Source organism: Falco punctatus, assembly GCF_963210335.1.
Source record: "Falco punctatus genome assembly, chromosome: 11".
Lineage (NCBI taxonomy): Eukaryota > Metazoa > Chordata > Aves > Falconiformes > Falconidae > Falco > Falco punctatus.
Genome location: NC_137591.1, coordinates 17,440,434 through 17,466,254, shown reverse-complemented (window position 1 = coordinate 17,466,254; position 25,821 = coordinate 17,440,434). Strand labels below are relative to the sequence as shown.

The 25,821-nt window shown below is 43.4% G+C and overlaps 2 protein-coding genes across 19 annotated transcripts in view; one reads left to right on the top strand and one right to left on the bottom strand.

The window, feature by feature from the left end:
• Positions 1-21,650, top strand: part of LOC308071356 (uncharacterized protein) — a 533,731-nt gene extending 512,081 nt beyond the window's left edge. For 16 of the 17 annotated variants that reach the window (XR_013931100.1, XR_013931101.1, XR_013931102.1 and 13 more), the window contains 4 exons: positions 261-546; positions 2,396-2,478; positions 5,528-5,681; positions 7,880-9,302. Coding sequence is in view for 1 of the 17 variants with exons in the window: in XM_080406669.1 (XP_080262795.1) it covers positions 474-546; positions 2,396-2,478; positions 5,528-5,681; positions 7,880-7,935 (366 nt within the window). In the remaining 16 variants the exon portion in view is untranslated. Of the gene's footprint in view, positions 1-260; positions 547-2,395; positions 2,479-5,527; positions 9,303-20,472 lie in introns of those variants that run through there. The other variant, XR_013931099.1, reaches the window with a different exon arrangement.
• Positions 9,265-25,741, bottom strand: LMO4 (LIM domain only 4). 2 transcript variants are annotated; one of them, XM_080406666.1, is made up of 6 exons: positions 25,510-25,586; positions 24,149-24,302; positions 21,658-21,896; positions 14,694-14,790; positions 14,182-14,337; positions 9,265-10,034 (listed from the first exon to the last, which is right to left on the bottom strand). In XM_080406666.1, the coding sequence occupies exons 3-6, from the start codon at positions 21,891-21,893 to the stop codon at positions 10,026-10,028; spliced, it is 498 nt and encodes a 165-aa protein (XP_080262792.1). In that variant the 5' UTR covers positions 21,894-21,896; positions 24,149-24,302; positions 25,510-25,586; the 3' UTR covers positions 9,265-10,025. The 2 variants fall into 2 exon arrangements, with proteins under 2 accessions (XP_080262792.1, XP_080262793.1); XM_080406667.1 differs by lacking the exon at positions 9,265-10,034 and having other exon boundaries at positions 10,041-14,337; positions 25,510-25,741.
• Between the last annotated feature and the right edge of the window lie 80 nt (positions 25,742-25,821).

Below are 25,821 nucleotides of genomic sequence, written 5' to 3'. Positions count from 1 at the left end.
GATGTGGAGGGGTTCGGGCTGTGGCTAAGCATACTCAAAGAAGGTTTTTGCTACCTCAAAGTAATGGGCAGGTGGGATTAAAATATGCTCTTGCCAAACATTTGCCTTGAAGATTGGCAAAACAATAGGTACATTTGGTTTTTTCATATTGTTATAAACATCTTAGAAAGCAAAAATGATTTAAAAGCAAATGCTGGCAACAAAAAGCCTGCCTTTCTTACTCTCATACTGACAAAGTATGTCTTTCCCCTTCTCCACAGCTCCTCCAGCAACCAGTGGAAATAATATTAATTAACCTGAGGGCAGTCCCTGGCTTGCTGCGAGCAAGGCAGGATCCATGCAAAGGGCAGGGGGTGAGCTCGTCGGAGGCTGATGAAGTTTGGACTTGCATTCCAGAAAAGATGTCCTCAAAGGAACACGCTTCCCCCTAAGAAGCCATCAGGACACGCTGACACCTCTGCCTTCTAACATGGATGTTTTTCAGCCTGTATCAGTCATCCATACGGCATGGCTCTTTCCACACCACCTTCCCAGCACAGGGCCGAGGTTCGTATGGAAATACCGTCTGTCTGTCAGTGTTCCGACCGGTGCCTGTGGTGGGTGCTCATTCTCACTTGAGCTATAGACCACTGATTAAACGTGCTCCCATACCGCTGGTGAGCAATCACAGCACACCAGTTTGGACAACCATGTGTTCTCACTGAGCCCTGTGCAGTAATTAAAAAGTCATGAGTCCTATTTAAATATAGGGCATTCTGTCCTAAACCTCCGGGTGCCCGTGGGTGTGAGTAAGCTCACTCTCTGAGGACGTTCCCCGGTCTGTGTACATGCACCAGCTTCATCAAAAGGATGTGGGAAATGCCAGATCCAGATATATGAATTCCACTTTTTTTCTTTTTTAAATACATCACTGATCAGTCCAGGGATGGCAAAAATTAATAGTAATGAGCTAATTACTATACCAGCTGCCTACAAAGAGGGGTCCTGTAGGCAGACGCCTTCTGCCCATTTGCCTGCTGGTTAAACCACCACTCTAGAAATTACAAAACAAAACTTTTTTTCCCTTTATAAACATCTATCAGCATCACCTTTAAATGGCCCACAGCACCAACACTGCCTAGCTTTTAAGTTCACAAAATCCAGCCAGAATCTCCCCTAGCACATTATAACACATTTTACTAGCTTGAGCAAGGTAAAACACAGCCGGCTCCTCAAATGGATGGCTGCTGAGCTCCAGCAGCCTCTGCGCGAGGACGGGCGCACCATCTGCGTGCCTCCCAACGTCCGAGGCCCGTTCGCAACTGCCAGCCCTTTGAAAAGCCAGCCTGTTTCTCTGATTGATTCACTTTTTAATGAACTGGGAAAGCCTGTGAACTTAAACCCTGACACCTCCACCTCCCTCCCTCCCTAGCCATCCCTGCAGCAATATACTGATTATATTTCAAGTTATTATGGGATTAATACAGCTGCCCTCAGTGCCTCTTTCCCCTGAACTTCATCAATAAAAGTTGTGTACTACTCTTACTCCAGCTAGTTCAGTTTCTCCCTGAATCTCTCCATGTAACCTGTGACGTATCAGCAAGGCTGTATCAGCCCTTCAAAGCTGCCAACACTGCTAGCGTTTAAAACCTACTTGTGTCACAGCCTTGCATAAGCTTTGTGTATTTAAGAGGACATCTTGAGCTTTGCTATGCACTGCATCAGCTCTCTAAGTGGGTAGCACATACTTAGCACTATTGAAAATAATGAAATAAGATAATCCACCAAAAAAAAATTAAAAGATTGTGCCAGTGTCATCTTTCTTTGAATTCACAGTAGAGCTATAAAAAAAAATACTCTACACAGGCAAGTTCAGTAGAAGGAAAAAAAGATGGTGGGGGGAGCAAAAGAGCTAGGCCCAGCACAATTCAGTTTTTCACGCATGGCATTTCTTTATACAGTACAGGCTTTAGGTTTACTTTCTTTGTTAGTGTTGTAGGGTCCATCCGTCCCCCTCCAAGAATGCTATTTTCTAAAAACATCATTAAAAATCTAATTAACTGGCTTATTCTTTGGAAAGTCTGCAATTGTTTACAAAAGAATTGCCACACAAGCTGCCACCTTTGACTGTGTTGAAGCGGGAAGTTATGCTCTTGTTTACAACTGTGCATCAATTCCTCAATATATTTAGTTTTGGTACAAGTTACATATAAAATTCTTACTGAGCTTAATGTTGCAGCAAATAACACATATAGTAAGCGAGTAGGATTTATCACTGGCTGTAATGTCATAGTACATATTCTAAATATATACGGTGAATGATATATACACACTCATATGCAAACAAAATGGAAATATATTTAGTTTAAGAAGTGATGAATTGTGTTTTCTTTCATTATTCTCATTTTGTACGTAGGAGAACAGAGATCAAGCACATCCACGAAAAGGGTAGCTGGTTGGAGTTGCATCCGTGAAGCAAACGCGCTCACCAGTGAGCAGGTTAGAGAAAAAATAGCACTTTGCTACCCACGGCATGGGGCAGGATGGGGGGCATCCCAGTGTGGTTGATGGGATACAAACAAATCCCATGGAGTCCCAAGATACTCGCAGAAAGCGTAAAACATCTATCCAGCTAAAACATCTCCCCCAAGATGTAAGGAAGTGGCAATTTTCCCCTTTAAATTTTTTCTCACAAACCCACCACCACCCCGCCCCTTTGGTCTCTTTCGTAAACACAGAGGCCAGAAGGCTATGCTTAAATAATTCATCTACAAATTTGCAGTATCTTTTTGAACTATAGCAATTAAACGGAAAATAGAAAAATCAGCTCAGCATCCTGTTTGGATGTAATTAAAGGTATAATCTGTTCCATTTGAATACTTCAGCGCTTACCCTTCTTAAAACAACAAATAAGAATAGTAGCTCATTTGCAATATGTTTTTTTTTTTTTCAAGGCAGCTAAAAAGACTAACTGATGAAGCAAGAATAATAATTTTTAAATGTGGTGTAAGCACAAAAATATCAACTACAGTTTCGGAATGATTGCTGCAGAACCCGAGTCTGATGATGAGTGTGCAGTAACTAGGGATATAAGCTTTATGGCAAAACACTGAAGTCTTCCACTATTTGGTATCAGCATCTTGATATGGCTGATATAATTACCTATCAAATACATCAGTAGAATGAATATGAGAGGATATCCAAAAATATGTACGTGGGATGCATATCAGCTCAGTCTTTTAGGGGCTGTTTGATCTTAAGGGTTTTTTTTCTAAGAATAAAAGACAAATACTGCATTCATTGCCCCTTTGTTTTCTATAAGCAGCTGATGATTTTACAGTACAATAAAATTAGCCTGTTAATGGCTGGCTTATGAGTTTTAGCTGGATTGGTTTTCCTCCTACTGGACATTTCTCCACTGCTCAAGAAATTGAAGTCAGGTGTAAAGTTAATATCTGCCTTGTTCATTTATTCATATTGTAAGCAATCAAGATTTCCCCAAATCACAGGGCAATCTCTTGCCTTTCGAGAATTAATATAGGCCCTGTTCTTTCAATTTAGTTTAACAAAACAACTGGCATAAGTTCAATGGAACCGATGATTATTCCGAGAGGTTATGGCGAACCACAGAAGTTGTTAGCGAAAAGCTTGCTTGTAAGATCCACTAAGAGGAAAAGTATATGGATATTTCAAAATGTAATTAACAGCATATTCCAACAATGCGAGAAAGAACCATCAGCTGGTTTAGCTGCAGAGGAACCTGGCTGCGCACGGAGAGCTTCAGCTTGCCCAACAGCCATCACTCCCTTAAGAGCAAAGGACGCAACGAGCACCAGAGGGGAGAAAGGCACCGGGGCAGGCGGTGTCTGCGCGGGCTGCTTTCATGCTGCCAACCTCGCCGTGCTCGGCAGCACAGCTCCCTCCTCGTGGGCATGTTCACTGGGTCTGGGACCCAACCAGAAGGGGTAAGTCTTTTCAGAATGTCCATTTTCTCCATAGCTCTCTTGCACCAAAAAAGATAAAATCCTTTGGGGCAAGAATGTCTAAAGCTTAGTTTTGGGCTTAATGCTATTGTTTGTAGGGCTGTTTCAACAAGAATTATTGAGATTTTTTGTTTTGGTTTGGGTTTTTTGAAGCTAAATACATAGCAGTGAATAAAAGATCCTAGAAAGCAAAATATTTTTAAAAAAACATTTCTAATAATTATAAAACCCCTTACTTTCATGCTCAGTGTTCGTAAGCTGAGGTGAACATCCAATGTAGCCAGAAACCGATTTAAACAGATAAAATGATTACAAAAATGTGAGAGTGATGTTACACATGGGAAGAAAATGGCACGGTGGTCTATGAGACCTGTATTAGAATGGTGAATATGAGAGAAGTTTAAGCTCAAATTTTTCAAAAGTTACTCAGCACCTATTAACATTTCCAGCCTTCCTGCATACGAGTGCTTCACTGTTGGAAAGCCCAGGACTTTTCAGGACTGGTCTTTCAGGGGCTTGAGCCCCCGCATAGCTTTCCTAAAGCATCACCCGTTACAGGGACAGCTCTTGTTTCAGCCACTGGACTTTATATCTTTTCTGACCCGGCTAAACACTTCACGCTATGGCCTGCACATGCCTTTCCAGTCACTAAAATGCTGCAATTTATTACTTTTAATACAGTAGCACTGAGAGGCCTTGTTAAAAAAAAAAAAGAACACCACAGCTCCAGCCTTTGTGGTGCCAAGCCCTTGCTTGCCCTTCAGTGGACAAGCAGGAGGTGAGCAGGGGCAGAAAGACAACGTGAGCCACCGGGCGGGACGGAGGCAGGCGTACATCACTGGCTGCCGTCTCAGAGCCTATCGTCTCCCCCTTGAACTGTGTAGCCTCCTGCATGCCAAAAACTGTGAACTTAATGCTAGAACTACTGCTGAAGGAAGAAACACAACAGACCCTGACTTGTTAAGGAATATCCGCAGAGGAGGGGAAAAAAACCCCAAAATCCTCAACACAGTCACGTCTGTCTCCAGTAAACAGGACTTTTTTCAGGCCTTGGGTGCAGACATATGACCAGTCCCCGCCAGTGAATGAATTACTGGCTGTCAGCGGGGCCGTTTGCACGACGGGTTCAGGGCTGGCGGGTCACCCGCTCCTCGCCGGGGCACAGGGCCCACACTCACTGGCACCTACGGCCACCCCTGGCACCCATCTGCCATCTGACACAGCGGTCTGCTCAGCGGCACTCGGCCATCCCGGTGGGTCACACTGCAGGACTCGGACCGAAGCCATCTCCCCCCCCAGGAACATCTCCAAGAGGCAGGAAGCCGTTCCTAAATGAAGCAACACTTATCTCATGCATGCCACAGGTGTGATGTCATCCCCTCTGGCGAAGGAATGAGGATGTCTACAGCCTCGGCTGTGCAAAAATGCAGGAACTACAGTCAACATGTCTCAAACTTTGTCAAAATATGGCGATAATTAAGAAATATAATTACCACTACAAAGTTAATTCCTCTTTGAATTCTTACAAACAAGTTTTTAATTTGCACCAAAAATTTACATTTCAGATTTCAAGTCAACCACGAATGGCTACAAGCTTGGCAGGGGACTCAAGGCAGAAGCTGGCGGGTGCTGCTGGGTTTGGGGACAGGAGCACCGTGGCTTCCCAAGAACTTCACGGTCACGGGCCAGTGGTTGCCAGCAAAGCCCGGGCACGCACAGGTAAGCCAACTCGATTGCTTTAAAATGGTTCATCTGTTCCACGAGTGTGAAAATAATAGCCATGTCAGATGAACTTCTGCTTTTTATTAAAAATACCACAACCAACAACTTACAAGGTAATTGATTGCTTCTTCTAGTCTTTTATTAGTTGTGATTAAAGAGATATAGTAGCCCTGTTTACATAGCTCTAACAAGTCAGGACCTGCAGTACGTTATTGGCTTGCAGCCCACAACTTGCAGCCCATTCTCAACAGAATCAATCTGAAGTTGAAAACATCCCCTGTAGGAAGCGTGTACATCCCTGCTCACACAGGAACAGAAAACAGTAATAACTTCAGGTCCTGTAAGTTGCAAGTTCAACTTACAGAGATCAGCCCTGACTTGTCATTGCTCTCAGCGTGTTCGTGATGAGATCAGAGTGCTTTACGGAGGACTCATACTTTCAACTTGACAAGGGACATAGGTGAGCATGTTACACTTCACTGTTACTCGCAGCTCAGACTGCAAAAAGAAATCGAGAGCTCCTCACTGTTTAACATGCAGTCAAAGCGCTGCCAATCTAAAATGGCTGATCAGTAATACTTTAATTGCAGTTTCATAGAAACAAATTGCTATTTAATTGCAGTAAGCTCTTCTGTGGCTTAACTGGACTGACAATAGGCATACACCTGGTACTGAAAGTAACAAGCAGCAACAATGGTGACCTGGTACTTCATGTACAGGAGGCTCAAGCAGTGAAATCAGACTTGGAACACATAATTTCATACTGAAGAAATATATTTAAAATACATATATATACACATATATGCTCCAATCTCAATTTTGTTATTTTAATAGAGCTGTTCAGAATGTAGATCCTTGCAAAAAGCCTCACACTTGACATGTAACTACCAGCCAAAGAATTTGATTTAAAAAAAAAAAAAAAAATAAAACGATCTTTTGAAATTCTTGACGGTACCTGATAGCAAGTCATACTATGACCATATGTGATTTTTAAATTATTTTTTTTAAGTATTTACCCTAAAATTAGATTATGCAAATTTTATCGGTGTTAACTAACAGGGCAAAAGGGAGACAAACTCAGTATGGTTAATATTCTAAGGACGTGACTTAATTTCATAGGCTTCATTTTGTAAGACATTCTCATTTTATATTTCATAAGATACTGCATAACCTGTTAAAATATTTAAAGATAAATCATGTAGGACTGAAAAGACAGTATCTTGTTGCAAACAGAATTTGGTTTGGAAACGCTTAATGTCCCACTGCCTGCCAGGATGCGTAAATCTCATAACTAGACAGCTGGATAGGTAAAAACATTAAACCCATTTAGAGGGCAATCTTTTTACAAAATTGTTTCATTAATAAGAGTGACAATTTATATGATTGAGACGTTTAGATGCAGTATAGACAGAGCATTTTATCCAGGTTCATGGGGATGATTTCAGATTAGTAATATTTCCTTTGATTTTTTTTAACAGCATTCATTTTTGAAAGTGAGGGGAGCTTTTACTGAATGATTATTTGTATGACTTTTCAGTGGCGCTAAATGCAGAGGGTGTATTTCAGCCACCGTGTAGCAAATGCATGTGATAAAAGGTGAACAAATACATGTTTTTCTTTACTGATCTCCTAAAAAAATGATTTTCACATAAGGACAAATCTAAGTGTTTCCAGTAGCCTTCTATCCACACCTACCGTCCCCATTAAAGCCTGTTTTATTGTCTGAAACGCCTCTGGTTTCAAGGAAGTGTTTTACCTAAAGCAAGAATACTACTTAAATATGTTCTATTGTATATTCATAGCTCCATTAGTCCTCCTCCAATTTAGCACATCAAAGCAAAGGCTTCATCACTTGCATGTGGATTATGCTAACATGAGTGACATTTGTAATCTTATAGGTCTGCAACTTAAGAAATGCTTTTAAAGTAAGCTATTAAATAGGTAGCTGTGCTTTACAAACGAGTCATATAATAGTTTATTTAAAGCCGTTAATGAACTTCAACCTCTACATCACTAAATGCTATACTACATTACTTACTAGAAGTTATTAGCTATCTTCTTAGCACTTCTAGGTTATATTGGACAACCAAAAATCTGTACATGTTAGATTTAAACGCTGTACCTTGAATGCTTATACTGAAAGAATATAAAAAGATGCCTACAGTCTCACTAATACTTGAATTCTGTATTCATAGGACTTCAAGTCTTTGCAAAGATATTGAAGCAGCACAATTTGCACAACTCTACCTAAAGACTTTAATGCCAGATCAAAAAGCTTAGAAACTTACTTAAAAAACAGGTAAGTGCATTTAATTAAAAAATCATGTATAGCTTCAGTAATTTTATTGCTTTATGTTATGCAAGTATTCTTTTGTCTTTACTGTACATTTGTCCAATACTGTACATTATGACATTTTCTTTTCTCTGCAACAATCCTATTTTTCCTCAAGCATTGAAGTGTTAAGAGAAGAAATTCAGCAGACCTCCAATATACTAGAGGTCACAAAGTAGAATCTGAAGAAAAAAAAATCTGCTTTTGGTTGTTTAGACAGACAAATCTATATATCAGCTTTTTGTGTATCGGCATCACAACAAAAGTCAGTCAAGCTCATTCCATAACTGAGCACGCTGAACAGTGAACACCTTTTCAAAAACAGAATTAAAAAAGAAAACGTAATCATCATGTATTTCAGATGTATTACTCTCCAATAGAGTAGTTAATATTGATTTGTTATTAATTGCAGCAGAGGCACATTCTAGGTGCTTGCAGTTTCCTGACGGAAGGCATAGCATAGCCCCGCAAAGCCACAGATTTGAGTTAGTATTCTTGCTGCAAACAAGAAAAGTCAGAATTTTTTCTTGAAATTATTCTGCACAGCTCTACCACTGAGCAGCTGATGGGAAAAACCCACTAAATGAAGTTGCTCCCTTCTTCCAGAGAACAGATCATATTTGAGATCAGTTAGTTCTTGGAAATAGCCCGGGAAACGCATTTTTCTTTCCCTAAGATTATCAGCATTGAAAAGTTAGTCTCTTACCACAGCAAACACAACTTTATGCTGGAATAGCTTTTGTGTTCCTTTTTACGAATACTCAATTCTAGTGCTCAGCATGGGGTACAGACTTTTTTTTATTTTATTATTCTTTGACCTTTCATGGTATATACATACACTCTCATGCTTGCACACTCACAGACACATGCACACCCTTAACACAGATGATTCTGCAGAAAGGAACTGGATAGAAGAAGACCACAATACCTATACGCGTACCATAATTCACTGCAATATGAATTATAATGTACTTGCTGTTACCAGAATTAAGATTCTCAATGAAAAATAAAGATCATTTTGAAGTAGTGCTCTGTATCCTTGCCAAAAGTAGCATGGTTAAGTAGTTTAACAGATTCTTTACTGGCGTAAGAAAAAAAACCTGTCCAAACCAAAAAGCTACTTCTAAAGGTAATTGACAATTAAGGTAATGACTGCATAAGTTACAGTTTCAGAATAATGTTTTGAACGTAGGGTTTTAAAAAAAAATAATAAAAGCAAAGCTTCTAAAACCCATACTCAGTTCAGAGTTGTTTGTTTTACTTTTTTATTATTTAAATACACCATACTAGAGCAAATGTCTCTGAAAATATCACAAATAAAAGATTTTTCTTCATTCAGCAAATTAGAAGTAGGTGAAAATTTCTACACAGTAGCTGCTATGAGCCTGACTTTTTTTTTTCTTTTTCTTTTTTTTTTTTTTTTGCCATGGGAAGTAGCAACATTAGGACAAAAACACTTACATGCATACATACATTGTATTTTACAGAGATACAATAAAAGTGTCTGTGATAGAATATCACAAAAGCCACATCTTTATCTCATGTTCAGTTTGATTGAAACACATTTCCTTACAACACTTAAATATACAAAGAGCAAATAGAATGTTGTTAAGGTAAAACACAGGGTACAAACTGGCCAGTGCCCTGCTAATTGTTAATGAGGGTAGAAAGCAGATTTCAATGCTTCTTTTAATTAGCTTCATTAGTCATCTTCCCCCCCCCACCCCCCACCCCCCCGCCCCCCCCCCAGATGTCCTCCGGTGGATCTTTTTTCATTTTCTCTACAGTCTCCCATTAGCCCAGGTTCATGGAGTCCTTAATGTTCATATTCAGTCATTTTAATACACCAATAAATGTGGGAAGGGCAATCAAGAATAAAGAAGGTGCAATGGTATGGAGCTGGCATTGATGCTAGCTACAAAGGTGACTTGTCTACTTGGAGACATGGGATCCATCTGTGATGAACAAAATTTGAGATGAAGGCACGCATTCTGCATTACTCTGACCTTTTAGCAGACCTGTAAGAAATAAAAATGGGTATCTTAGCTAGAATACTAAATTTGAGATAGGAAACTACAACATGACTGCTTTTGTCTTTTCCTTATTCACTAATCTCTTTTTTATTAGATTACTTTCCAACTGTGACTTGATTAAGGCATTCTACACTATCCATTCACACTGCTAATGTTTCAACTTCAAATAGCAAAAAGCAAACATTTTCCGTGGTTTCACTACTAAAAGGGGGGGGGGGGGGGGGGGGCGCGGGGAGAGACGACGACGACAACAATAAGTAAGTGTACTTTCTGGTAACAAATTGTACAGTGAATAAGGTGGTTTTTCTGGGCCCCTTTTAAAAGGGAAGAAACATTATGCCATGCCTTTGAAGAAGCCAGTAATATGATCTTATAATTGGAAGAAATAGTGTGTAAAGCAAATAAGAAGTACAGCCAATATCCTCCCAAGGCAACTTTGGTTAATATGCTGCATTGCACAAGAGCTAAATATAGATATTTCAGGATTCCCCCCCTCCCCATTTAAAATTCCTCATCTGGTGTGTTAGTTAATGTTACATAAACATTTTAATATATGAAGTCAAACGTGCTTTCACACTGGTGTTAATGAATTGTGATAATTAAAAGTGTCTAACTCAATAAAAATCTAAACCTTCACGGATAAAATAGAAGTGATCATCCAAAGTCTTCAAATACAATCTGTTTGCAATTACCAAAATGAAATAATATATATTAGATTTTTATGGTTTTTAAATGACATTTTGTGCTTCCCAGGAAGTTCTTTTTTCACCCTTTCTCTAAGTTACTAAAAGCCTGAGGTCTATTAGTAACTGCAACCCCCCACTTTCAAGCTAATTAAAGTAGTAGAAGCTTGGAGGTTTAATTCCCCAGAGCTGAAGCTCAGTGTGAGAAAGGTAATTTGTCTGTCCAGAACAAAGATTAGGGAGCAGCCAGCAAGCATATTTAATAAATGAGCATCAAATATCTTCTACTATGGACACAGACAACACCAATTATGTAACTACAAGGGAATTGTTGAGTGATATGTAAACTAGAAGATTTTTCAGATCTTCTCTGAGATACGTAATCTAACTCATACTTTATTTAAAAGTATAGAAGCTGAAGACAACTGTTTGCTACAAACATTGCCAACTGGTGGAAAATTGAATTTTAGTAGGTGGTAATACCATTGCAAATAAGAAATACTACAGGAATACTACCGCTACCAAAAAAGCATAGAGAATTCTCGACAATACAGCCCCTCCAAATGAAACAGCACACAGGACGTCACAAACTAAGAGTTTGCGTTCTGCAGGCAAGCAGTACCAAGCTTGGAGAAAACGGGGTTTTTTTAAACTACACAGCAAGCCATGGGAAGTTACAATTTACATGCATTAATTGCCTCAGGGAAGCAAAAGGCAGGAATAGCCAATGTCACTGCATTTGCTTCCTTAAAAAGAAAAGCAAGTTTTTAAACAAAGTTAGGTCATGCAACCCTTTCTGCCTGCACCAGTCACCCATAGGTATTAACCTGTGAACCATATTAAGACAATAGTGAGTTCGTAACTGCCACCTTCACATACACAACAAAAATGTGTTTTAATGCTGGCAGTATGTCTCAATCTCTTCAGTTTAATAAAAAACCCTGTGAATGTTCTACGTCTATGATCTCCAGTAGCAGAATAACCTGGAGACTGATTGATCTTTAACATTTAACAAAAAGTATCTGTTACAGCCAACTCTGTCATAGTGGAAGAACATTTTTAATTAGCGGCCCTAAAATACACAGTTTTCTGGAAAACATCTCTGATGTAAACATCTTTAGACTGCTAAAAAGCCAACATAAAAACCCCGACTCGTTTGGCAATTGCCCCTGTAGCTTCTAAAACTCCAGAAACCTGACAAATCTATGAATTATGAACTTGTCTCCTCAATTACATTTCAGTTTTCTGGGGTTCAGGTGGGGTTCTCCTCTCAGTAGGAAAGCTTACACCATTTCCTAGAGAGATTACGTTACAAAAAAAAACCCACAAAAAAATTCTCCCCCCAGCCATCTCCCTAATTAATACCTCTTCAATGCCTCATCATGGACTGTAGCAATGCATTTAATAGTCGGTGACAGGAACTAATAAAAGCCTGTTCTCACCATTTTCTCTGCATTTAGCTTCTACCAGGTGTCTACAGTTGTGAGCTCTGCAAGCCTGGTCCAATTTTACTTCTCTTTTCCATGTTCTATGTTCCTCATCATGTCTACTGCTTTTATTGCAACTAAATCACTTTTATGTTTTGCTAAGGCATAGTAAGAAACTGATAAAACTAAATGACAATTTAGACACCTATTTGAAGTTACATTAAACTTTACATTCGTAGAAGACAAGTGGATAAACCACTCTCTCAGAATGGTAAACCTTTTACTGCAGTGTATAAAGATGAATGGTTTTACCTATATTTTGAAATGGGATACGTATAAATATTCATTTAACAGATTCACTGCTAGCTAGTCTATATTACAGATTTGTTTCATTAAAATTCACAACAGCATAAATCTATGAATCTTTAACTGTATTTGTACTTCCTTGAGAAGAAGCTGCACATTCTCCTCCAATCTTAATTATCTTTGTTCTGCCTAACTATATAGGACTTTTGTACTCAACTCCCTCATCACCTCGATTGACAAATTAAGTAAATAAAAAAGGTCCATGCTTTATTTTGATGTAATTACATTCACTGTATAAGACCTGAAATAATACTTAAAATTAATCAGCAAATTTATGCACAGAAAAAAAAAAAGCAAACACAGATATTGAAATGTAGCAACACAACAAAAAAATCATGGAAATGAAAAAAACAGGTTGTGTTTTCTTGGACGTATTTCTCTGCTAACTAAAAGCACTAAAAAATACTCTGTACATTACAGAATAGATCAGCCTAGCATTTTGTCCCAGATTTTTTTAATCTTCCGAATTCCTATTTGCAGATAAATGTTATTTTTTGTGATCCTTACAGACATTAATGAAGTTCCTATTGTAAATCTATAAAGAATTACCAACTGAAGTGTGCACTTTTTGTTTCATTGCAATAACTCAGTGCTGTGTGATTGCCTGGGTTAATGATGAAAAAGTCAAATATACTATCAGAGCTGATGGAAAAATCTATCACCAATCTGAAATTAAAATTCATCTGTGGTCAATAAGATTTAATATCCATGCAAGTGGCGCTGTAAAGAGTAAATGAATCAATGTCATCAATACATAATCAGTATGAAATATGATGTGAATAAAATTATGTGCAAGAGTCATACATTCACTCTTTTCTGGACCAGGGTGGAATGAACAGTCTCTTAACTCAAGGTTGACAGTAATTGTTACAAATTAGGCACAGCAGTTATCAAAATGCACTCACTTGCATAGCTTTAGGACTTATTAAGGAGATTAAAGTAGATCTAAAACTATCTAGTTTCAGAGTTACAGGACAACTGTTGATCTGAATTTTTTTCCCCTCCTTTTTCTCTATATGATTTGTACAGTCATTATTTACTCATTTAGCTAGAAACCAAGAGCTATCAACCACAGAGATACACAATCTCTAGTTGAGCTATTAGTGTTATGGAGCGATAAGAAAATAGCACTTTGGTTTTTAAATCTGAGTTATGACATACAAAACAGACAAGAAAATACTTCTGAAAGAGTACCCCAGCATGCCTCCTCAACTAAAACCTTAATATTAAAGTGAAATGCATTGGTTTAGTTCAGGAACCTTCTCTTCACAAGACATTTATTTCCATATTAAAGGATCTAATTTTTCTCCCACAGAAACCTGCTCTCTTGGAGCCCTTAATTTCAAGATTATGAAATAAAATACTTCTCTTTGTTAAGAGTTTATATTAACGCATGCTCTCCATTTCGCTTTGTACATAAGGAGTTCAACAGCTTTACAGATACACATGCCCAAACCAAAATAAACTGACCCACCCTATATGTCGTATTTAAGGGGTTAGTATTTTCTCCCCATGCCCCATGCCTAAGTTATGTAGGGTAAGTTCAGTTACTTAAGGGTCTCCTTGCAGGGGTGGGGAATGTCCGCTATTAGAATGAAAAGAAATTGATCTTCATTTAGCTCTAATAAAGCTTATTAGTAATTGTTGAGTATTCACCTTCTGGTCTGGCAGTAGTGGATTACTCTGAAGTGAATTCAAATGGCCATTGATGAGAGCTGTAGGTCTATCATGTTCACAAAATAAACTGCCATTGATGTAGTGAAACCGATCTCCGGGGACCAGGCGATTCCGGCAGGTAGAGCATGTAAAACACTGAAAAAGGAAAGAGACAGCAAGTGAAACTACAGCACAAATTAAGTATGCTGCAGGTTTGAAAATTACACTTCAGAGACTGCAAGTACAGTTGAGATATGGAGCTGCTTGGTTTCTAGCATCTCCAAATATGGCATTAGTCTTACCTGTTGGGACTATGCAGTACATAACTCAAGTATAGTTTTACCGATTACGAGGGAACAAAGCTACACACTGAGGGAAGCTTTATAATGTATACTCATATTTCTAGTTATTGCTTTGCATTTCATTCATAAGCAAATGCAGATTTTTATACTAAAGAAGCACGGCAGTACTAACCGGCTACTAAAAAAAAATACACAGGAAAACCCCCTCACCTTAAGATGATAGACGTTGCCCTGTGCTCTCATGACCAGCTCACTAGCAGGAATGGACTGTCCACAGGCACTGCAAGCACCACTATTTCCAAATAACCTGAAACAGAGGTGATGATCATGAATAATTTAATACACAGGAGGCTCTGAGCATTTTTGCGCATCACTGCAATGGTTTATTACACAACTATTTCAGACTTCTGACCCCTGTCTTCCAACTTGCTTACGTGTCATATGAAAAAGTATGGTTTTGTGTAACAACTGGTGCCTTCACCCTACCTTGGATGTGGCTACACAGGATTTAATCAGAAATATTGACTTACACCTCTAGAAACACAAACAATTCTGTACTACACACATTTTATCAGATTACTGGGTTCATCATAAAAAAAAGATACAATTCATGACTGGAGTTTAAATGCATTGTGTCCTTGAAATTATATGAAGAACTCTTTTGTACTTTAATCATATCTTGAGATATGAGTCATCAAAAGGGTTAAGAGGATTTGATTGTATATCTAAGAAGACATCATGCTCAGTGTATTGAAACTCCAGTAAACCTCCATCAGCGCAGAGTTTCCATTAGAAACTCTCTGCTATCCAGGTTGATATATAATGTGTATGGGTTAACCTTTTCAATCATGGTGTCAACACTTTAGATTTGCCTCTGCTCATCTCTTTCATCCTAACCTTCTCTCTCTCTTGATAATGAAATGCTTGCTCCAACTTCCCCCTATCTGCTCCTGAGTCCACAATTTAGATTACTTCATCTCTGCTAGCAACAAACTGAATGAAATTTCGATTTGAGCAGAAAGTAATTTACCGGGATCTGGACCCATTTGTCATCATATCTCTCTGGGTGTTTGCTGTATCACTGCAGTTTTCCTATGCAATCAAATGAGACCACAACATCTGCCATTGGGGGGGCACACGCAGTGGGGGGAGGGGGGAAATAGGCAGAAGAGTGGTGAAGAAAAATATATACATAATTCTTCAAATCCATTTAAAGGCACAACGCATCGATTCAAAATATAATACAATAATGATTATTGAGTTCTACTTTTACAGGCTGCGTTAGCTAGAATTAGAAAACCTTTATTTGCTTTTGCGCGTGTCTCTAATATACACAAATATTTATAAAGACTACTACAATCATTTTGCAGCAAAAAAGGAAACTGAACTAGCTGGCAGGGTCACAGACCCACTTTTCTGCACGATGTAAAACATAGTAATAGGATTTACAAATTAGCGTATTGGTGTCATAATAAATATTAATATTTGCATCTCCTTCCTGTCCAAATAAAGTCATAAAATTCTGTTTGTGTCAACCTAGGAGACGCATTACAACAGAATACCCGTAATCTGAATGATTGCAGCGTGCCTCTGTATAAAAATAATTGCTTTGAATTTTCAGAATCTGAGCTTGCAGAGGAGGCTTGTCATGTTCAAAGTACTAATTTGCTGTCGCCACTTTATTGAAAATAGCCTGTAAGTTGTTATTAAATGTATCGACTGAACGACAAAGAGAGTAGTAAAACTGCCCCTTAAGATGGCTTTTAATAGGAAGCTGAGAAACAAATTTTGCAGCAGCATCGATTTGAAGAGTTCAATCAAAACTCCATTTCAAAACTAATTAGTCTGAGATCCACGACACATTGACACGTTCTTGCAGAATCACAGTGGTTACAAAGGGAAAGCTGAACTAATACATTGTCAGGACCTCCAGCCAAAGGGACTAAACTGTCTGGAAACTATGGGTCCATTATTAGGGCATCTTCTAAATCAGGACCAGTTCCGAGTAGTTACGTGATGTATTGAGGTTACTTCCAAAGCTTTACGATACGCATTTTTCTTCCTCCATTGTTACTAGCAATGAAGTTGGCACACAGAAAAGGTGCACAGGAAGCACGGCAAGAGGAGGCAGCAAGGCACTGTTACATTTCTAGAGCAAAGATCCGAAAACCTAGGGCAAGGGGGTAGCTTCAAGGGTATTGCTGGGTAGGGTGGAGGAAGGAAGGAAAAGACGAAGACACTGTCACTTGTCCAGGAGAATCTGAACGTAGCGAGTGGTTTCTTTTCCTGCAATCCCCATACAATTGCACCACCCAATTGAAAACACAGCTTTCAGAACAGTGATCTCATTGCACTACTTGTCTTCATCAAGCATTCATTTGTTATACAATTCTCTCTGATGAGAAGTGGTCGTGCACCCTGAATGACTGTGAATCCTAATAAATGAAGTCAAACTCATCCAGAGGCTTTCCACACATCTTGGGTTTTCCCTAAGCATGTTCCCAGAACAATTCTGGTTTGGAAAGTCACTTCAGCCGAATCTTCGGCTAAAATTCCTAAAAGTTACATGCCAAGTCAGAACACGTTTCCACAGCTTTCTATTATGTACCAGGAAAATGAAGCTTATTCTTCCTTCTCTAGTTTTATGGCTTTGTTCTGTAAAAACCTTTTTCCTGTTAATGGTCTATCTTTTAAAAAAATGTTATTCCTCCTTACCAGTAAAGGAAGTCTTCCACAGTAACTATTCGTTACTGAAAAAGTTGTTTCACATGGCTTCTGAGAGGCTGGAGAGCTAATTATCTAACCGGGGGGACTGTCCAGGACAGTATTTGATTTAAAAGGCTTGAGGCTTTAGGTGCTCAATTAAGTAGCTATCGGTCTCAGACTGGACTTTAATGGGCTCTTTTCTCTTTAACTGCAGCAATGGGTAGAGATACCCCAGGTCAGGCTAATTAAAGCCAGGGGACTCTTTAATTGTGATGACAGAATTGGTTTTAGTTTCCTCTTTGGGTCCTCAGTCCAAGAAGGTCATTAATATTTCAACATTTGGGCAATGCAATCAATCACAAACATCAAGAGGTTCCCTATACGGACAAGGCAGCTCTTCTACACTCAGCAGCATTTTACTGAGCCACCTTAAATTAACTACTGTGTGGTTCCAACACAGCATTCCCTACACCCCCAAACACTCCTGGTGTTTTGGTTTGGGGGTTTTTTTGTTTTTGGTTTGGTGTTTTTTGTTTTTTTAGAACTTCCACAAGAGTGGGAACGAAGGCAGCAAGAAATCTTTTCAGCCCAATTTCTCATCTTGCTGCTCAAAATTCAGTATCGATAGAAACACATCTCTAGCAACTTACAGAAACAAAATAAGGTTCCAGTTGTTTCCAAAATTGTGGAGACAGATTTAAGTGCTCCGATTCTTTCACAACAGGGTGCACATTTGTGCCCACATATATATGTAACTCCAAGCCCTAGCAAAGAGAAATGCACATCCAGACCTACTGATCCAGAAGCGATTGGTGTTTCTGTACATTCCCTATATTTAATCTAAATTCTGCACCAGCTATATTAAATGTAACAAAGAAAGGCAACACAGAAATTATGCCTGGAGCCAAGTCCATTAAAGGTACTTCAGAATAACTAGAGACCAAGCACCTTAAAAGCACCAGAAGCTATTGATACTTAAAAGGGGGGCTGTGCATAATGGCAAGTGCTGCATTAGAGAAGGGGAAGGAGGAAAAAAAAAAAAAAAAAAAAAACAGCCAAATTACGCTTGGTTAATTCAGAGTAACAGATCTGCCCCCAAGTGAATTGGAGGCCTTGAATTAATTCTGTTATGACAAATCAAGATAAACGTTCCCCCTAAATTGCATGCGATTTAATTAATTTTTGAGATCCTGGGTTTTTTTTTTTCCTAGCTAATAGTTCACATGCTCCTGTGCTGTCATTGTGCTTGAGTGGGCAGACTTCAAAGTGATATTAAATAACCAACTATTAGATTTACCTAGCACGTCCTATTGGAAAAGTGCCATTTAATTACCTAGCCTGTTCAATTAAAGGGACAGCATTCCCTGAATATAGCAGCTTGCCGCTGATTACCAGGGAAATGAACTCGCAGCCCGGCGGCCCCCTCCCCGGCGCGGCGCGGCCCCTCTGCGGCTGCGGGCGGGCGGCCGGGGCGCCCCGCCGCCGGGTCCGGCTCCCCCCGCCCACGGGGCGGCCGGGCTGCGCCCCCGCCGCTGCCAGGAGCGGGCGCCTGGGGAGGGGCCGGGCCGCGGGCGCTGCCCCTTTAAGACGCGCCTGGGCAGCCTCCCCCCTTCCCCTTCCCCACCACTCCCTGCTCGCTCTTAGAGGCCAATTTTGTTAATTAAATGTTTTGTTTGCGACGCGGCTCTCATTCATTTCGGACACGTCATTCCGAGCAGATCTAAGCCAGGGACCAGATCTCATTAGATAAAACCTATCAGAACTAAGAGAAAATGGAGGAGACACTAATTAAAGCTTTTAATTGTGCGGATTCGCTGCCACGCTGCTGCTTTATCTGGCATCTTAAGGTTGGGAGGGCTGCGCTCCGCTCCCCTCCCTGCAAGCGCTGCTCGCCGTGGGGAGGGAGGGGAAGGGACCGGGGGTTTTGCCTCCCTCTCTTTTCGTTGAAAGCCAAGGTTCCTGGGAAAGCTGCGGCCGTAGCTACACGGCTAATTTGTTGCCGAGGGGGTGGGGGGGTGGGGAAGGGAAGGGGAGTGTTGCGTTGTTTAAACAACAACCAAAAAACCCCACGTACAACCTCAGGCGGCTAAAAAGCTCATTAATAAATAGCCCCGTGGTCCTGGCCCGAAGCAGGCAGGTCCCTTTCACCTGGCGCCTGCCGGGCCCATCAATCCCCTTTCTCATTTTGTTGGCAGAGTCTCACCTGCCCCCCCCCATTAAGAGCCGTGCCCGTGGCTCTGGCCTGGGGAGGGGAATGTGCCACCGCAGAAGCCCTACAGGAAATTAAGAGGGGGGAGGATGGCGGAGGGGAACTGGAGAGTCGATGCCAAAGGGGTGGCATCGCCTCCACAACCAAACAGGCCATTTCACACAAGAGAAGGGCAGGGGCCTCGCTCATGCCACCAGGACCCACGTGGAAACCTGCGAAGTCCATTTCTAGCAGGAAAGCTCCAAGTTAGCTCGGCCCTGCCAGGGCCAGGCCGTCCTACCCCATCTTGAGTGTACGGTGTCCAGTTCAAGTTTCAGCAAGCATCTGTCAGAGTTATTTTTGCAAGTCAAATTACACAGATCTAAAGAGAAGTCAGGCGATAGAACAAGGAGATCAATTCAAAACCCTCATCTGATAAAGCATCCTATTCATAATCGCCTACATTAAAATAAACGAGTATTAATTTTTGGCAACACAAAACCAGAGGACTGTGATAAGCTTGCCTGAACTTGCCTCTGGGATACAGTGGATGTATCTTCTCTTTTTAATTAGTAGTAATCAGACATGAGGGTTTGTTTGATGGTGTTGGTCGAGTGATGAATCTGTACTATTCAGTGCATCTTAACAGTAGTGTCAATTTTTCCACTTCAAACGAGACTTTCCCTAACACCGTTCTGCTCTATTTAATTACAATTCCGCCAGGCTTAGGCTTGTTGCTTAGGATGATGACCGAAAAGCGCCATTAAACAACCCCCACCCCCACCCCACCCCGCCATGTGCTGATTTTCTAGCATTTCTCTCTAAAAATATCTCTCAAACTAGCAAAGCTAAGGTTCTCATTCCTCAAAGATAGTGAGGGCTGTCTTTGATCTATTTAACTGACTGGAGATGCAGCCACGTATCAGGACAGAGGCTGCACTATCAGAGTAATCAAGCCTTAACTCTGTCCTTTTAGACCAAGGAGGTCTCCATACATACGCACACATCAGTACAGTCACAGATCTGTGAAACAGAAGTTTTACAACATAAGCAAACTTGTAACCTTTGATGGCTGATTTTTCTTTTTTCCCCCAGAAAGAAGTGGAACTTGTTGGCCATCAAGGAGAAGGAAAAACCTGGGTTAAACTCTTGACATTTACTGTAAATGAGAAGCCAGAAGCATTTAAACAAAACACAATTTGTTTTAACTGTTTTGGTTATGCTGGGAAGGTATGGGGCTTTTTTGTTGTTTTTTTTAATTACTGAATGTTGAAATAAAACACCTCCTTGAAGCATTCATGTGCATCAGTCTATCAAACCATTTACTCAAATTAAATGTGTAATCCTTCAAAATGCCTCCTTTTAAATTAATGAGTTTAAGTAGCTTGAGTTCACCTGAAAAGATCGTACGGGCACCTGACCTCATGAATTCTTTCTATTAATTATATTGGAAACTTGTTGGAAGGGATACTCTGCATAATCTCACTGTACCCCAACAGATGCGAGATTAATAAGGCCTAGTTCCCCTTACCCAAATCTGTGGCATTTAAAGCAAACAGCTTCAAAAAAGAAAGAGGTAAGAAATAGAGGGCAAAAGTGTAACCCTCCTATCCTCTCCCCTGCATTTTCTGTTCTGGAAGTTAAGAAGAACGTCAGTTCAAAGGCTCTCTGTAACAATGCGAGGACACACGTTATACTACTGGTTTTGGCTATAAGAATCGGTGGCCCTCCAACTGACGGTTAATCAGCTCTTTCACAAGGAGAACAGAGAATGAGTCATTCTGTTTCCACTCAAAGGAGTTTAAAGGTGCTTATGTAAATATCATAATTAATCAGATACTAAAGGCAGGCATTTCATTATTTAGCACCTCTGCCACAGCCTTATTTAAGCCCTACTATTTTAACATTTACCGTTCAGATATGCACACTTCTCCTTCAACACTACAACAAAGCAGATTAATTTAGCCTCTCTGATTGCTGTTTATTTTTAGTTAGGACTTGTTTTGTGCTGACAAACCACTTTAAAGTTACAAGTCGTGGTTCCACACACACACACACACACACACCCCCAACTCTTCCCTCCACTTGGCAGTCGCAACTGCGCCCTGGGCTAGGCGCTAACATCCGCACCCGCACGTCTCTCCGCTCCTAATGAAGGCGCGATCCTGAGCCAGCCCACCCCACCGCCAGAAATAAAGGGGGGCAACAAGGGGGGAAAGGCAGGGTGCAGGGGGGAAGTAGCCCCTCGAGGCTGGCCGCTGCGCGCCGCTGGCGCCTCACCTGATGTAGTCGTTTCTGCAGAGGATCATGCCGCTCTTGGTGTAGCAGGAGGTGCCGATGTCCCCCAGCTGCGCCTGGCAGCAGGAGCACTTGAGGCAGCGGCTGTGCCAGTAGCTGTCCATGGCGTACAGCAGGAAGCGGTCGGCGATCTTCCCCCCGCAGCCGGCGCACCTCTTCCACGAGAGGGAGCCCGCCGTCACCGGGGGCGGCTGCGAGCTGCCGCCGGGGTTCACCATGGCCTGCGCGGAGAGAGGGGCGGAGGCGGGTCAGCCACGGCCGGCGGCGACCCCGCACCCCGCGGGGGCCCCGCCGCGCCGGGGGACACGGGGCAGGCCCCCGGCCGCGCAGCTGGCGGGGCACCGGCGGGCGTGGGGGGCACAGCGCGCCCCGCCGCCCCCCCCGCTGCGGGCTTGTGCAGCTGCAGCTCACAAGTCAGGAACAGTCCCGGGGTTTGTTTTGCTTATAAAAAAAAAAAAAAGTGTGTGAAGAGTGAAAAAAAAAAAAAAAAAAGTAAAGTTGTGAAACTGGTTTTTCAGTCTAGGAGAGACTCTGCAGGCTCGGGGCGGTAACGAGGGGCTCGGGACCGGCCGTCCCGACATCGGCATTTTATATTTTTGGTGGTTTGTTGTTTCATTTTGGAGACTTCAAAACACCAAGAGAAAACACTCCAGACTGAGGACACTGGCCTGAATAATAGATCATTGAACTTTAGGACGCCTGTTAACTTCCTACACAAACATACTCAACTTTTGTCTCCCTAATCTGCCCTTGATCAGCAGTTTAAATGCTAAAGCTTTGTTACCCAAAAAAAAAAAAAGTTTACCGACCATAGGAAAGCAGCAGAATAATGAAGTGCACCGCTCCGGCTGGAGTTACTCTAGCCGCCCCAAAACTGCTACTAAGGGCATTTTTCACTTTCTAATAAATGCTTTATGCAAGCAGGACAACCGAGAGATAATATAGGAATCAATTCATAAAGCTTAGTCTAAACCGATTAATTTGTTGCCTTCAATCCAGAGTCCAATAAACTCCCGGTGTTCCTCCAGTCACTTATACTATAAAAAGATCAAGTTATTTACTGCCAATTAAGCAGCATGTTTTGTCTTTGTCCTTTGTAAGCCGTAGTGCTCATGCCGAGGCATCTGGCTATCTGCTAAGGACCTTCAGACCGATACCTCTAGAGCAGCGAGGACGAACTTTTCCTGCCACTGGCCCAACTCGGCTGCAGCAGCAAGAGAACTGAGACCGATTTTTAAACACACATTTCCTCAGAAAGAGTACCTGGAGGTATGTCCAGTGACCGCACAATAAACCAGAACTGCACCAATTAAGCTGTAACAAAAACCCCGAGACTTTGGAAAGAAAACCACTCTAAAAGCCATTAGCATTGCATTTATCCGAACGCATCATATACCTTTATGTAAATTGATTTCTGATGCATTTGTTCAAGGAATTGCCTTTTGTTACAGTTTCCAGCTACAGCCTAAATGAATCTGCATTTCCTGCTTCGAGTCTTTAAACCGTTTCCCTACGCTTTAAATCACTCCGGATTTCTTAGAAGAAAGACTCCATGCCACCACCTTAGCCCGTCTTTGTCGAAGGCAAATATATATAAATATAAACCGGGAAACGTTACACTGAGAAAACCATCCAGTAACCCCATTAAGCTAAAGCTCTTAAGGACAAGCAATACCTTAATGCTGATTAAATCTAAAAAGATGAATCAAGAGGACTGACCAGAAAGTGACTCCCTTGATAACTAAGGACGGGCCCTCATCAAGTTTCATTTAGAGTTGGGGGGGAAAAGCTTTTAAGTTAAATAGGCTTACTCTAGTAATTACACAGCCAAGCAATTTAGGTCCTGGGATAGGAATCAGTGAAATAGAAAGCAGAGCTGGAAGCTAAAGGCAAAATACCGCCCCCCCCCCCCCCCCCTTTTAACAGCGTCTCTGGTGTTTTTTTAATGGAGACCAAGGGAGGGACAAGCGGAGAGCTGGCAATTTGTAGTGCAAAAATGGATGCTTAATTCATGTCTTGGTTTTAATTAGGTGATTCACCGGATTTCTCCTGGATTGAAACAAAAGACCGTGTGGGGGGCAGGAAGGGAATTGGAGAGAAGAGAAATAGAGAGCTCACTTTGATCTTTTCTGCCACTGTTTCAGAATAGTGTTTACTACGGGGGAAGCGGGTGCCCCAGCCCCCCCGCCCGTCCCCCCCCCGGCCCCTCCATTCACAGCCGAGGCGGGCAGAGCCCTTTCCCGGCGGCAGCTGGAAGGGGGGAAGGAAAGCCGCCCTGAGCGGCGGCCGCCGCCAGGCTTTGTACGCGGGGGCCGCGACAATGCCCGGGGCCCGAGGCTCCCCCGGCGCCCGGGGCGCCCCGCTCGGCCCCTCCGCCGCGGCGGCAGCGCGGGACGGCGGCGGGCAGGGGGTGCGGGCATGCGACCGCGCACACGTACGGGGGAGATAAGGGGTAATTACCGGCACTTCTTACCTGCTTCCCCTCTATATTGCAAAAGGCCGGGGAGCAACGTCGCTCGGGGTGTCTGAGGAGGTCTCCTTGCAAAGAAACAAACACAGCGCTCGCCCTCTCTCTGGCTTTCGGGAGCGCTGGAGGGAGCCCCCCGCCCGGTAAGGGGCAGCCCAGGCTGGAAAAATACAGATATTTCTATGAGAGGCGTCTGCCTGGGTCCTTCCTCCAGCTCCCGCTTCCCGGGAGGGGAGCTGCAGAGCTCAGTCCCTGCCGCTGAGCTGCACACGCAGGGCGCCGCCGCCGCTCGCTGCTGCAATCGCCGGGTAAGTTTGGCAATGTGGCTTCACTTTGTACCGCTTCCCCCCCGCCCCCCCCCACCACCTCCGCCCCCTTCTCTGGGCTGTGGCGGCTGCCGAGCCTCCCGCGGCGCGGAGCCGGCCGGCCGCGGCCCGCCGAGGCGCCTCAGAGGAGAGGGCGAGAGCCGGCGAGTTTGAGAAGGGCCAGGCGGGAGCTGCTGCCGGGGATCCTGCGGCGGCGGCGCGGGCAGGACGCGGGAGGCGGCCCCTCCGCCCGCCCGAGCGCGTGTGAGGGAGCGAGGGAGTGAGTGCGTGTGTCCCTGCGCGCGCCCGCGCGCGTGTGCGTGTGTGTGTGTGCGCGTGTGTCCGTGTGCGTGTGCTCCCGCTGCCCCTCACACATGTGTTACTGACAGAGCAGAATCCCAACTACACTCCGGCTCGGCTCCGCCGTCAGCCCGCCGCAGCCAATCCGCCCCCGGCTTGTTCAGGCGGAATAATAAAACCTGCCAATCCCCGAGAAGACAAAGGAATGAGTGAAAGGGGAGGGGGAAAAAAAAAAAAAAAAAAAGGGGGAGAGAAAGGGAGGGGGCGAGGAGGAGGAGGAGGGGAATGGAGAGGAAGGACGGAGTCAGGTGGGCAGCGGTGGCCGCGCCGCCCGCCCGCCCGGGCGCTGAGGAGAGGCGCGCGCGCGGCCGTTGGGGCGCCGCCGGGGCCCCGCCCGCCCCACCCCGCTCCGCTCCCGGCCACCAGTTGAGAAACTTGGCGGCGCGGGGCCGTCCCGGCCGCCCCGGGGCTCGGCCGCCGCCGGGGGCAGGCCCACTCCGCTCGGGCGGCGGCGTCCGCTGGAGCTCTGCCCGCGGGCCGGGCGCTCTCCCCGCGGCGGGGCCGGGGGCGCTGAGGGGAGGTGCGGCCCGCGCCGCCCTGCCGGTGCCCCCCGGTGCTGCGGCCGCGTCCTGCCCCCGGGGCCGCGCAGCCCCGTTCGGGGCGGGCTGACAGCGGGTCCCGCGGCGGGGCGGGGAGAAGGCCGTGAGGGACGTGCCCGGCGCGCCCCGCGGGTGGCGGCGGCCGTGTCGGGCACCGGTTTACAGAAATCCCCCGGTGAAACCGACGGGGCGCTTCGCTGAGGAAGCCGCGTCCGGATCAGGCCCGCTATCATTAGCGCCCTGTAAAGGTTTAGAAGGGTTAAAGTGCCGCAATTGGCCGGCAGCGGCGCGGCTCGTCACTTGGGAAGACCGCTGCGCTCCTGAGGCAGAGGCCCGGGGCTGACAGCCGGTCAGAGGCAGTAACGCTCAGCAGGACACTTAGAACTGCAAAACCCCACGTACCGATCGCACGGCTTTGAGGCCTAAGGCAGCACGCCTGATAAGCGGAAGTACGGCAGTACCGTGCGGCTAAGAA